This window comes from Sinocyclocheilus anshuiensis, unplaced genomic scaffold (genome assembly GCF_001515605.1).
Source record: "Sinocyclocheilus anshuiensis isolate Anshui unplaced genomic scaffold, SAMN03320099.WGS_v1.1 scaffold522, whole genome shotgun sequence".
Taxonomy (NCBI): Eukaryota; Metazoa; Chordata; class Actinopteri; order Cypriniformes; family Cyprinidae; genus Sinocyclocheilus; species Sinocyclocheilus anshuiensis.
This window is the reverse complement of record NW_015544185.1, coordinates 1944611-1956793: the sequence shown is the minus strand read 5'-3', so window position 1 is coordinate 1956793 and position 12183 is coordinate 1944611. Positions and strand designations below refer to the sequence as shown.

General features: G+C 40.7%; 1 protein-coding gene across 1 annotated transcript in view; it reads right to left on the bottom strand.

Annotated features, from left to right (window-relative positions):
• The window catches only part of LOC107696409 (chromodomain-helicase-DNA-binding protein 6-like), a 45799-nt gene continuing 33616 nt past the window's right edge, over positions 1 to 12183 (bottom strand). The window contains exons 24-38 of the mRNA XM_016496719.1: positions 11987 to 12076; positions 11770 to 11873; positions 11389 to 11518; positions 11228 to 11303; positions 11076 to 11124; positions 10295 to 10550; positions 9246 to 9454; positions 7298 to 9151; positions 6489 to 6628; positions 6043 to 6255; positions 5083 to 5559; positions 4361 to 4567; positions 3788 to 3931; positions 3588 to 3692; positions 1 to 2067 (exon numbers count right to left, since the gene is read on the bottom strand). Of these exons, the coding sequence (XP_016352205.1) occupies positions 1009 to 2067; positions 3588 to 3692; positions 3788 to 3931; positions 4361 to 4567; positions 5083 to 5559; positions 6043 to 6255; positions 6489 to 6628; positions 7298 to 9151; positions 9246 to 9454; positions 10295 to 10550; positions 11076 to 11124; positions 11228 to 11303; positions 11389 to 11518; positions 11770 to 11873; positions 11987 to 12076 (5113 nt within the window). The 3' untranslated portion in view covers positions 1 to 1008. The remainder of the gene's footprint in view (positions 2068 to 3587; positions 3693 to 3787; positions 3932 to 4360; positions 4568 to 5082; positions 5560 to 6042; positions 6256 to 6488; positions 6629 to 7297; positions 9152 to 9245; positions 9455 to 10294; positions 10551 to 11075; positions 11125 to 11227; positions 11304 to 11388; positions 11519 to 11769; positions 11874 to 11986; positions 12077 to 12183) is intronic.

The following is a 12183-nucleotide window of genomic DNA, read 5'->3' as shown; positions in this document are numbered from 1 at the left end:
AGAAATTTAATTTGGGGGTGAATTATCCCTTTAAATTCACTAAAAAAACAACAACACACAGTTCTCGCAATGTTCTATCACCTGTTTTGCATCAGACTTATTTTATAAGCCCGTGTACCAATACCAGAACAGAGTCTCATCTACGGCACTAAACCTTCGCTCTTGAACATGCAGCACCTCTAAGTATATATAGCCATCTCTATAAATGATTAGTAGTATCCCAACGGGGGCATCTTATCAAAGCAACCATGTGGAAACGACACCAAAAACAATATGACAAACAAAACAAAAGATAAATCAATCTCAGGATTGTTCTTTGCCATCAATTTCAAGCCTTGCTCTTTTTGAGTTTCCACTGCACTCACCATGTTGCACTCATGCCACCTATAGCTTTGTAAAAGATTTAGGTTAAAATCTTCACTAAAATGAATACATAGCAGCAAGCAACTAAGAACAAAATACTGTGGTCCATCGAGACTGTATCAGATGCAGCTCTGCTGGTAATCTACCAATGGAACGAATGTTTTCTTTACATTAGGTTTCAAAACATAAATCTAGGACTTATGCAACTATAAGAGCGTGATCAGAAACACGAATATGAAGTGAGACTGCCGTCTGTTTTTTGCACAATACCAACATCCTACCGCTTTCTGAGAATCTGTGAAAGATGCTAGTGAATAACACCTAATCGAAGGGGGAAAATGCTGGGGTCACTAAGAGCGTTCTCCGTCAACAGACAGAAATGTCTGAGTATCCATTCCCATGATGCAAAAGGAACACGCTAACACCAATGATGATGTTTGTCCCTTTTTCAGGATTCAAGACCTCTGAGTGTTTGCATGCTTCAAGTGTCTATATCTTTAGCACACACCCAGAAGGAAGTGTAGATGTCAGTGAAATTACAAGGGCAGATCTATAAACAATACGTTGATAAGCAAAGTCCTATACACAAACTTCTACCGACACGACACACATAAAAGTACTGTGGCCCAAACATGAGGATGCATTCTAGTCTCCACTGACACACAAGCCTTGAGCATTTGCCCTAGGTTCCTCTCCCATCTCGTTTTTGTCCTTTTCCTCAGTACTTCTATCCTCAGAAGGATCTTTGACCTGAGCTAAATCTACATCAGGTCTGCCTTCTTCCATTCCGCCCTCTTGGCTCTTTTGTTTGGGTGTCTGTTCGTCTTTAACCTCCTTCGATTCCACACCATCTATATGTACACCAACATTGCTGCTTCCCTCCTCTGGTCCTTCCTGCCTAACCTTCTTCCTTTTCCTCTTGGGGCTGCCCGTGCTGTCTGCTGCGGTCATGGCGGGCAGCGCCATTATACTGCCCGGTGGCAAGAACATATGAGGATACAACAGACTATGTGACAATCCTGGGATTAGAAAAGGGTTAAAGGTCAAATGGCTGCCGGTGCTTGTGATGCTACTACTACTACTGCTGCTAGTGGCCGCAGCTGTAGACACTGAAGCGGACACTTTCTTCTCTTCCCCTCCTTGCTTTGCGTCCTCCATATTCCCATTCTCCGTGCTCATCGGAGAGCTTGCGTTATCATGCTGAGGCGCAAAATCCGAACTATCTGCTGGGTTGGAGGATGAGGTTACGGTTGCGGAGTTCGTAGAAGTCACGCTCGCTGTAGTGGAGGATGCAGTTGCAGTGGACGTAGTGGACATTGCAGTGGACAGAGGTTGATTCATCATTCCACTCATGTGAGCGCTGTACATGGGCGGCTGCACGGCTGCCATGCCGTGGAGCATCATGGGCAGCATACTGAGTCCATTCTTGGCATCATCTCCTGATGGTATGGCAGTGGCGAAACCATGAGGAAAGCCCATGATACCGGTTAGCGGGATGCCAGGGACATTGCGGAGATTGGGTAAGCTAACCAGATCCATGCTGCCAATGAGCCCACCATTCATGAAGAGCGGACCCATGCCAGCGGGGAGCTCGTGGGCTTTGGGCATCTCACTGCGGGGTCGCCTGCCTCTCCTACGTGGACCGGGATCCCGACATACGGGTCCAGAGAGGATGCGTGTGAATTTGCCCTCTGGCAGAAAACCCTGGGATAGTGGGATACGAAAACTTAGTGTTGGTTTACAAGGAACAATTTCATTCAGCATCTAGAAAGTCAAAGACATAAAAATGGCACATATATATGGCATAAAGTTTAAAGTAGTTTCATTCAAAATCATCAATTATTTCACAACTCTCTGAAATAATTTTTTTTCTGATTGGTTAATTGCAGTAAAAATGTGCACACATATGATATATAAAGTAATTTCATTCAAAATCATTAGTTATCACAAATCACTGAAATTCTGTATTCTGATTCCAATGGAATGGATTTCAGTGAAACACAATTTTATATTTTAAAGGGATAGTTCATCCAAAAATGAAAATTAACCCATTATTTGCTCACCCTCAAGCCATCCTAGGCGTATATGACTTCCTTCTTTCAGACGAATCCAGTCGGAGTTATATTAAAAATTGTCTTTGATCGTTCAAGCTGTTTAATGGCAGTCAGCGGGTGTTGCAGTTCATCAGTCCAAAAGAAGTGAAATAAAGCGCATCCATCCATAATAAAAAGTGCCTCACACGGCTCCAGGGGGTGAACAAAGGCCTCCTGTAGCAAATCGATGCGTTTTTGTAAGAAAAATATTCATATTCAAAATGTGATAATCACTTTAATCTAGCTTGCGCCAACAGTTGTACACGGAAGCAGCTCTGGGTGGATGACGTAAGATGTCGGCTTTGCGCATGTGCCGTTAAGTCTCGTGAAAACCAACGTTTGTTAACAGGAGCAAATGAAGCAAAGTTTCCTTACTTTAGCAAAGGAAAACCAGTCCCCTCTTGGCTTATATCGAAATCCTCCAACATTCTTCTTTACAAATCCTCGTTTTGTACTTCTAATTAGTGACCGTTGTTTTGTTTTGATCTCTCCCCTGTGCTTCCGCGTTTGTCACTTCTGAGCGGCGCATGCACAACGCCGACATCCTACGTCATCCTATTTGAATATAACTCCGATTGGATTCGTCTGAAAGAAGAAAGTCATATACACCTAGGATGCCTTGAGGGTGAGTAATTCATGGGTAAGTTTTCATTTTTGGGTGAACTAACCCTTTAAATTATACAATATTAAAAAACAAATATAAACAAATTCAGACTTACCCTACCTACCCTAATAATAAATTAACATACAATAGAATATTATAAACTATAGTATAGACTATTATAGACATCCTATGGGGGATTTTATGTAGATGCCTTTCACACAGAACTGTGAAATGGTTGTAAGTAAAAATTTCAATTGCTAGTTATTTAGAAGATGCTTTCTTTCTGTCCAACTCGAACTATAAGGAGGGTCACCAGCTCAAGGACTTAAGCAAGATTGTGATCTTATTACATTTCCGTATTTCTTCCACTCTGAACCAATAAATTTTAGTCAACATTTAGATGATGAACCTTGACTATTAGCTTATGTTCAGTTTACTACATATTCACGAGTGGCTTCACTGGAACATTCTCTGCTCTGCTTCTTGCAGGTTCCAGCCTCTTTCTAGACAGAATATATATGACTCACTGAGTGCTTCACCACATCTGCCCAATCAGGAGCCACAGAGTATTCGGAGTTTGCATCCAGCCATCGGGAGAGCTCTTTAATGGCTGGAGCCATAGCGCCTCCAAGCTGCAACCAGAAGAATTGTGGCATCAAAATTAAATGAAACAAACAAACAAATAAACAAGAAAGGATATATGAGTATCTATGCATGTTTTTGTTACCCTGCGGCCTGTGTTTCTGTGCACTACTGGGACTCTCTCCTCCCCAGTTAGAGAGTTGACATTGAGCTTGGTTGGGTCTTTGCAGCGATGCCTTCTCTGCTTCGGACGCTCCAAGAAACTGTGCAACATGCTTGCATTCTGAGACTAAGAAAGACGTGCAATATAAATTAGGTTACAGTAATCTATTAAATATAAATTATATTATTTCAAGGCTTATATAAGCTGTATACAACAAACATTTACATTTAGGATCATTCAAATATCTTTCTAGATGAAAAAAAAGTGTTATCGACCTTGCTACTTTTTTTTAAAGCACCTTAAACGTACACACAAATAAAAACATAATACCATTAAAGTCAACATGAAATTGCATTAACATATACATCTGTTTTAGTAGTAATGTGACGTACTTTCAAGTAAAACAGGGAATTTAAAATGTAAGACAAAAATATGATCCTTAACTTTATCTAATAGGAACTTAATAGATGTTTATAATACTCAAACGAAAATGTCACAGAAATATTATTACTTTTTATTCTAATAAAATAAAACTTAGTTCTGTTTCTAACTTACCGGAAAAGCAGAAAGCTCCATGTTGTAGTTGGGGTTTTGTCTGAGCCATTCAATTAGGCCTTTATTGGCTGTTTCCCTGTCCAAGCTCACATTCATGGCCTCTGAGGCTGGAGGCTGAGTAGGAAGTGTAGTCGGGGTGGCTGGAGGGCCTTCTGACTGGGAGGATGTGGAGGACACAACAGGGTGGCTGATACTCTCTGACCCGCTCTGTGGAGTATATAAAGATAAACAAAACACTTGCCAGTTATATTGATTTATTAATATTATTTATTTATTTATTTTAGTGCCATATCAGCATCAAAGGCTATTTTCATGGCAAGATCCAAGTTTGAAATAAAAGCTTTCAAAATAAGCTTCTTCCAACATCACAAAAGAGACCATATAAGATCTTTCATATTCATATTTTAAATATTTTCCTGGTAAATCTTTTTAAAAACATCAAATTAGTTTTAAAAAAGTACTCCAAAAAAGTAACATCAAAAAAAGTACCCCATTGCACTTCTAATGAAGAATTTAATCTTTGATGGTGCTTTCTTTTTACTTTTAGCTTGGCAAGAGAAAATTATTATGAGCTTTCTTTGTACAGAAAAGAAGAGTAGATTTGCCAAGCATCTCCTTTTATGTTTCACAAAACAAAAAGTACAATGCTAGAATAACATGGTGCCATTTTCAATTTTGGATGTCCTACTGTATCCACTTCATTGATAAGTGGTTCCACAAACCTGCTGGTCAGGCAAGTTCACGCTTCGTCCCTTTATAAAGCTGAGATCAGGAGTCTCCACATTTCTTCTCCGTCCTTTCCTCCGTCTCAACATTGAATCATCACGATGAAGACCGCCGTTGACAATCTGCCCTGTGACTGGGTGAATCAGTCCAGCCTGCAAAATGCCAGCCATATCCAATCCCAGTGAGCCTTGTATGGAGCCTATCCCAGTTATTTTATGTGGCGCTGACTGGACAGTGTGGCTCATCTGACCGATTGGCCCACTGTCTCCACCAACTGTTAGCTCTGTTGGTTTGGAGAGGTCAATAGCGGCATCCTGCCAGCCATTAAGGAGGAGAGCATTAGCACGATGAGGCATGCCAACCTGGATCTTTTCTCCAAGATTGCTTGGTTTGGCAAGAACTTCTGCCTCAAATTCAAAACCCCGTCTTGGACGTTTGAGCTCAGGGAGAAATGCTGGGGCCACTAACCGCTCCTGTTGGGACATGAGTTATAAATCAATACAATAAAGCTAGAATATCTTCATGTTTCAGTTAATTAAATCTAAAACGTTTTTCAACCAATTTTGCAACAAACCAAAGGAGGAAAATTCATATTAAGTAAGTAAATAGCATGGTTTTACCAAAACTACAGCTTTGATCAGTTTAACTGTTTGAATGATATTAAATGTTGGGCAATAAACAAATGCAATCCTGATATTTATTAGCTGTTTGATGATATTTACATTTGTGAGATGGATTAAAACAATCAATTGCAATCATTTTTGTCAAAGGAACCACAATTTAGACACTTCTTTAATTTCCATGACTTTCAGGCCTCAAAAATCACACTTCGAAAATACCCTGATATTTCCAGGTTTTCATTCATATAATTTATTTCCAGATATTTCCAAAAACTTTTTAAGGATTTCCAGACACCTTGAAAAACCTCCTGTCTGATGATGTGATCTTACACCTACCTTTGCTAAGTGGGGTACTGTGTGTGGGTTAAAGTTAAGGCTCTGAGAAATAGGCATTCTGGTAGACAGAAATCCTGCTCTCTGGTGGGCACTGCTGGGCACGCAGGTGTTAGTCAATGAGGTGGGAGACTCATACTGTTGACTGGAGGAAGGCCACTTCCCCTTTAAGATAGTGTGGCAGATACTGTCAATACGGTTGATGATCACTCTGTCCTATAGGGGGAAAAAAGACAAAACAGGGTATGAAGTGGGTCTAACTGCAGAAACATGTGACTGGTACATATCTAGTGGTATGCTGTGGGCTGACACCAGTCTTACTTATTTAATTTTAAGAGAAGACTTTCATATTTTCAGCAGAATATATAAAAGATTTTTTCAGCATAACTAATTAATTAAGCATCGTACAGGATAATAATATAAGCAAGAAACAACCACCAACATAATACCTTAGGCCACTCTGAGAAGGAGAAGAGTGCTTTCTCTTGTAGAAGCCGAGCAATGGTTGGTTCCCTTATTTCATGGACACTGTCTGCCATCTCACACATGGGCAATACAAAGCGTAGTCCATCAACATCTCCCAATAATGCTAAAAATACAAAGAAAAAAATGACAAGAATTATTATTCAAAGCATGCTGGAAGAGAAAGAGACTAAAACAGTTTTTTAAATTCTTTAATCCTTATGTTTTCCACTGGGTTTTATGAACATAGTGAGAAACAATCATTTATCAGCATGTAATTTGTTTTATTTATTATACTAAAAATATTAAGTGATTCCATCAAGCAAATCTGACTAATGTTTGCCAACAATTAGAAATAAGTGATGACAGACCGTTGAATAATTTAATGTACACTAAAGGTGGTAATGCAGCCACAACATCAATAATTATCAATAATTCAACAGTCAGGAGTCAGTTATTCCGCTTATATCATTGTCTTTTTCTTCTAAAATAGGTTTGTCCCTAAACTTGTTGTGTAAGCCGATCAAGTTTTGCTAGTTTTTGGACACTTATCAAGAGGTCAGGCTGGAAAACAGCTGTCCAACAAGCTAAACACCAACTTGGCCAGCAAACCATCTCAGACTGATTTAAGCTGTTTTTCTCTATAAGGGAAAACAGCTTCAGCTGCCATTACTAGTTTTGTAAAGAATGTGGTGAAATATTAAGAAACTCAATAGACCTGGAACTACTACATAAAACTAACGGAATCAGAAACAAAACATAAAAGGTAGAAAGCTAAAGTCTACAGTCATAGTACCTGGTGCCATTGCACTTTCATCTTTTATCTTGTCCTTTACTTCCAAAACCTCAGTCTGCTCAAGGTGAGGGATCTGCGTAGTGCTATCTGGCTCAGGCTTCACATCTGATACCACTGGATCCATGAGGAGTTCTTGTTTTGGGACTGCGTCAAGGCCCGGGGATTCAGAGGTGTCAGGTAAGGTAGTAGGAGATGATGGGAGTGAAGGCGGCATAGGGTAATCTGTTGAGAGAGTAGTGTTAGTTAGATTGCACTCTTCAATTGGCTCTGATGGTTCTTTGCAGGGTTCTTCCACCAACTGCTGTTCCGCTGTGTCTTGCTGAAACCCTTCGCAAGGTTCCTGCAGGGTCTCGTCACAAGTCAAATCGTAAGACTCCTCTAAAGGCACTTTTTCTGGCTCTGTTAGAGGCTTTTCGTAAGGTTCATCCAAGGCCACTTCACAAGGATCTTTCAAATCTCCACTGGAATCTTCAAATGGCACTTTGTAGTCCCCTTTCTGGGATTCCTCGAGACAATTTTCGCTTGGAGACGCTATTGAAGGCATCTCATCTTGAGTATCCATTGTCTTTGGGCTGTCTGGGGAAAGATCTTGAAACCCTACGCTTTCAGCTCCTTCTTCTGGACTGGGAACACCATGTGTGATGTTGGAATCACTAAGCTTGTCCTCTTGCTCCTCACTAATGGGATCTGTCTGGTCAAGACTCACATCCGGGAGTCCAAGAGGTGGTGGTGGTGGAACATATTCTGGAAGACTGGCTGATAGATCTGTCTGATCCACAGAAGTCTCTCCAACATTAAGGTCTTTGAACAACATGAAGCTCGTTGCCAGTGGTTCAATAGGGTTGCTTTGAGAGTCCGAACTAGGCATGCTCAAACAGTCAGTGAGCGTTTCATCACCCTCATGTCCATCTTCTGGTTGAGGAGCATCGAGAAAGCTGGGTTCCAAAGTTTGCGCTCCCAAGATGGGATCAGTCTCGTTGAACATGTCAGAGGCTTCAGCATGGTCCGAGCTTTCCCATGGAGTTTGAAGTTCATCTAGTTCCACAGAAGGAGCCATTAAGCCAGTCTCCTCAGAAGACCCTTGCTCTCCCACCAGAACATCGCTGCGAAGTTTCCCAGCTATGGAGTCCGCCATGTCTGCTTGAGACCCATTTAGCTCCCCTTGGACACCGTACGAATTTAGCATATTCTGCCCACCAGTTGCAGAATTGAACGGGAATCCATTGAAGGCCTCTTTACCAGACTTGCTATGTAGTGTGTCTGATGTCAAGCCTTCATGTTGTAAAGAACCCAACTCCAGAGAGTCATCCAGTGGATGGCAATCCAAAAATCCTTCCCTGATTCCTGTACCTATCCCTAGGGAGCTTCCAGACTCTGATGCCACCACTTCTGTGGGCTGGTGATGCCCATGAGAATGGACGAGTTGTGTTGGTGTGTGGTGTGAAGGTGTGGGGTGATACTCTGGAGGTTGTGGGGACTGACAATGCCCAAGGTTGGCATCATGCAAGCAGCAATGGTGGTGGGGCAAGCCTGGGACAGGATATCTGTGGTTTTCTTTATGAACATAGTTCCGGTGGGCCTCCAGGAAGGATAATTGGGGGTCATTGAGGATGTAGAAGTCTGTTCGACTCAAGCCATGCTTAGCAACCCCAATGAGAAGATCACGGTCATGTTTGCCACACTCCCACCAGACGGGCAAGTACAGACTAGGGTGACATAGCTGCAGTCGTGCCCCCAGGAGCGGGTGGCGCAATACTTGCTCACGGACTTTTCTCAAAAGCTCGATACGATATAATGTTCGGGCAGCTCGCTCTTCTGTAATGGGCTCCACAAACAGTGATGGATCCACATTACCTACATGAGACAAGAAGTTGTGTATATATTATGACAGATTTAGCTTCTATTATTATTAGCTTCACCAAACTATCAACTCAAATATCCATTTTACCTTCATCTTTTCTGGGCGGCAGTCTACATGCAGTTCGACACATTGAAAAAAAGCTGTGGAAATATCTCTCTAAGCTTTCGTCCGTCTTCCTCTCTAATCGAGCAAGGGCACGGAACTGGCTCCAGTCTAAGGTCTTCTTCTCTGGGTCATACACTACTCCAAACGAGGACACGGTGCGATTGAAGTCAGCCTGCTCTCGACGTGTCCACCTGTGTCAAAGAAGATATGTTAAAGGGGTCATATGATGCTTTTTTAAAGATCAGAAGGCCAAATAAAGTGCTTTTGCTTTCACCTAGAAACACACAGCGTCTCCCTGACATGGCTGCTTCAACACTAACTGCGGTTACTGAAACCACGCCTTCTTTCTTTGCGTGCACATTTGGGCGGCATTATACAAATATTTCCACACAGTGAGGTAGATATGTGGGGGCGTGTTAGAACGAGCCGTTTTAGGGGGGCGTGGCAGAGTCTTAACTTTGATAAAGAATATCTCTTTGGTTTTGAGACTTTAGTCTTTGCAACTTTAGGGATCTTATCTATGCACAATCAGCTTGTAACACTCCAAAGGGAAAGGAAAACTTGAAATCGCATCATATGACCCCTTTAACTAAAAAAAAAACAAAAATTTGCCTCAAAAATTTAATTAACTGATTTTCAGCACACATTATTAATCTCTTACCCAATGCAGAATCAAAATACTATTCTTCCAATGTTCATCATGACCTGTAACATTTCAATGTTTATACAGTACTCAAGGATTTTATGCTAGCCAATAATTAAATTTAGTGTTTAGCTGTTGATTTTGTCTTTTATCATGCTGCTCTAATTTTTTTGTTTACTTTGTTGATGTTCCTCATCCTCTTAATGCTTAGTGTTTATTATGATTATTTCAACATGACTTGAAGGCAGCGAAAGTACTACAATTTTACCCAAATGAGCTGGTTTCCATTTGCATATGTAAAAAAAAAAAAAAAAAAAGCAGATTAAAGTCTTTGATTTCATCTTGAGAAAATAACTGTAAACAATAAAACCATTGTCACATCACTCACCTTCGTTGCCACTCCAAAAAGAGCGGATCAGGCTCAGTAGTGCAGTGCCTAAACTCTCCTATTTGCCAAGCCACAGGTGCAATTCCCTCGTGTAAGAGGAAATCATGACGAAGCGGTTCACGGCGTGTATAACGCTGATAGGCAGTAATGAGGCGCCGCAGACGTGCTGTAAGAGCTGAGCCTGCCGGCCACTGTATCCGTCCCTGCTCCATCAATTCTGCAACAAGGTCTGCTGCGAGAGATCCTATAAATCCCCCTTCAAAAGAAATGCTACTTTAGACTCAACCTAAAGTTCATATTAAGGGGTGATCACCTTTGGATTTGTGTCACATTTATATGAATGCCAATGCAATAGAGAGCAATATGACAACTTTCAAAAATATTTTTTTTCACCTGCATACTAAAGTTCAAGTTTAGAGAACTCTACCCTGTGTATCCATATTTATAGCATAAAAATACTGATGGCATTGGCAGGTATGACAAAAATTAATTTAGCCCTCTGCATACAAGTTTTTTTTTAACAACAAAGGCTACTTTTTAATGACAAAGGAAACTTTGTCATTAAATGCATATTTTTTGCATATTATAAATAAATGCATATACTTTGCATATTTTTACATTTTATTTTTAACTATAATTTAGAATTTATTAAAAAGAAACATGACATCATCTCCTCAAATAACTTTGCATGATTAAAATCTATTGTGACCATCTCTTAACAGTATTTACAAACAATTCATGGTTCTGTAAATAAGTAAATAGATAAGGAAGGTTTTAATACCTGTCACTGCATTGTAATTTTTCCCTGTTTCCTCTGACATGGGTTCCTCCTTTGTAAAAGAAAACTTTACTTAAATGAACAGTCTGAGCATTTGGTTAAGACATTTAGCAAAATTCATCTGACTTCACATTCCTTCGACTTCCTATTATTACCTTGATCTCTACTTTCTCTTCTAATTCCTCAGACTTAATGTCGTTCTCCTCTTTGATTTCATCACTCTTGCTGATACTGCAAAAGAAGAAGCGTGTTTATGGTTGTAAGAGCCAAGAGGCACGACTGTTATATCTCTGCTGCTCATTTAAAAGCATATTACCTATCAGGTACATCTGAAGCAGTTTCTGCTCCACTTTGCTCTACCGTCAATGCAGTGACATCAGGCATACCCACTCGCTCCAGGAAACACAGAGCAGGGTCTGCATGCATGGCGTTATACCGCTCATACCCTGCATGGGACACAAAGAGAAGTTAATGCACATGGTGAAAGCAAGAGGAAGTCAATATGAACCATGTGACCATCTAAATCATATAAAAAGATACTGTAATTGCATTCAAATGCCTCACATCTCTGCTAAAAAGTAAAAAATTACTATGTATTTGTACCTGCACAGATTTCCCTTGCTATACTGCATATGCACAAGAATTGCATCATAAAACTGGGTGTAACGGTTGCACCCATTCTTTGATGATGTCTCACCATGTTTGTGAACTCCAATAAGCAGCGATTTATCCGCTTCAGCATCCCACCATATTGTAGGGATCTCAATGTAGTCAATATCAGGCAGGGTTACCTCCAGTTTACTGCAGAAAACACACAGATGCTTACATATTAAGCCACTCCACAATGACAACAGTTTGATATGGAATTAATGAGGTATGCATGGGGTTAAGAGAGACTGTGTGTCATGTAGTACCTGGCTGGGATCCCTTCAAGAGCCTGATTAGCAGCCTCCCCCAGCACTTCGACCTTCAGATAGTACAGCATCCGCACCCTCAGTAGCACCCTGTTTATGACGAGATACATGATTTAAAACCCTGTAATCATGATGTTATCAGAGCACACACACACACACATATTACCTATGTACCTGATAGGTAATATGCTTTTATA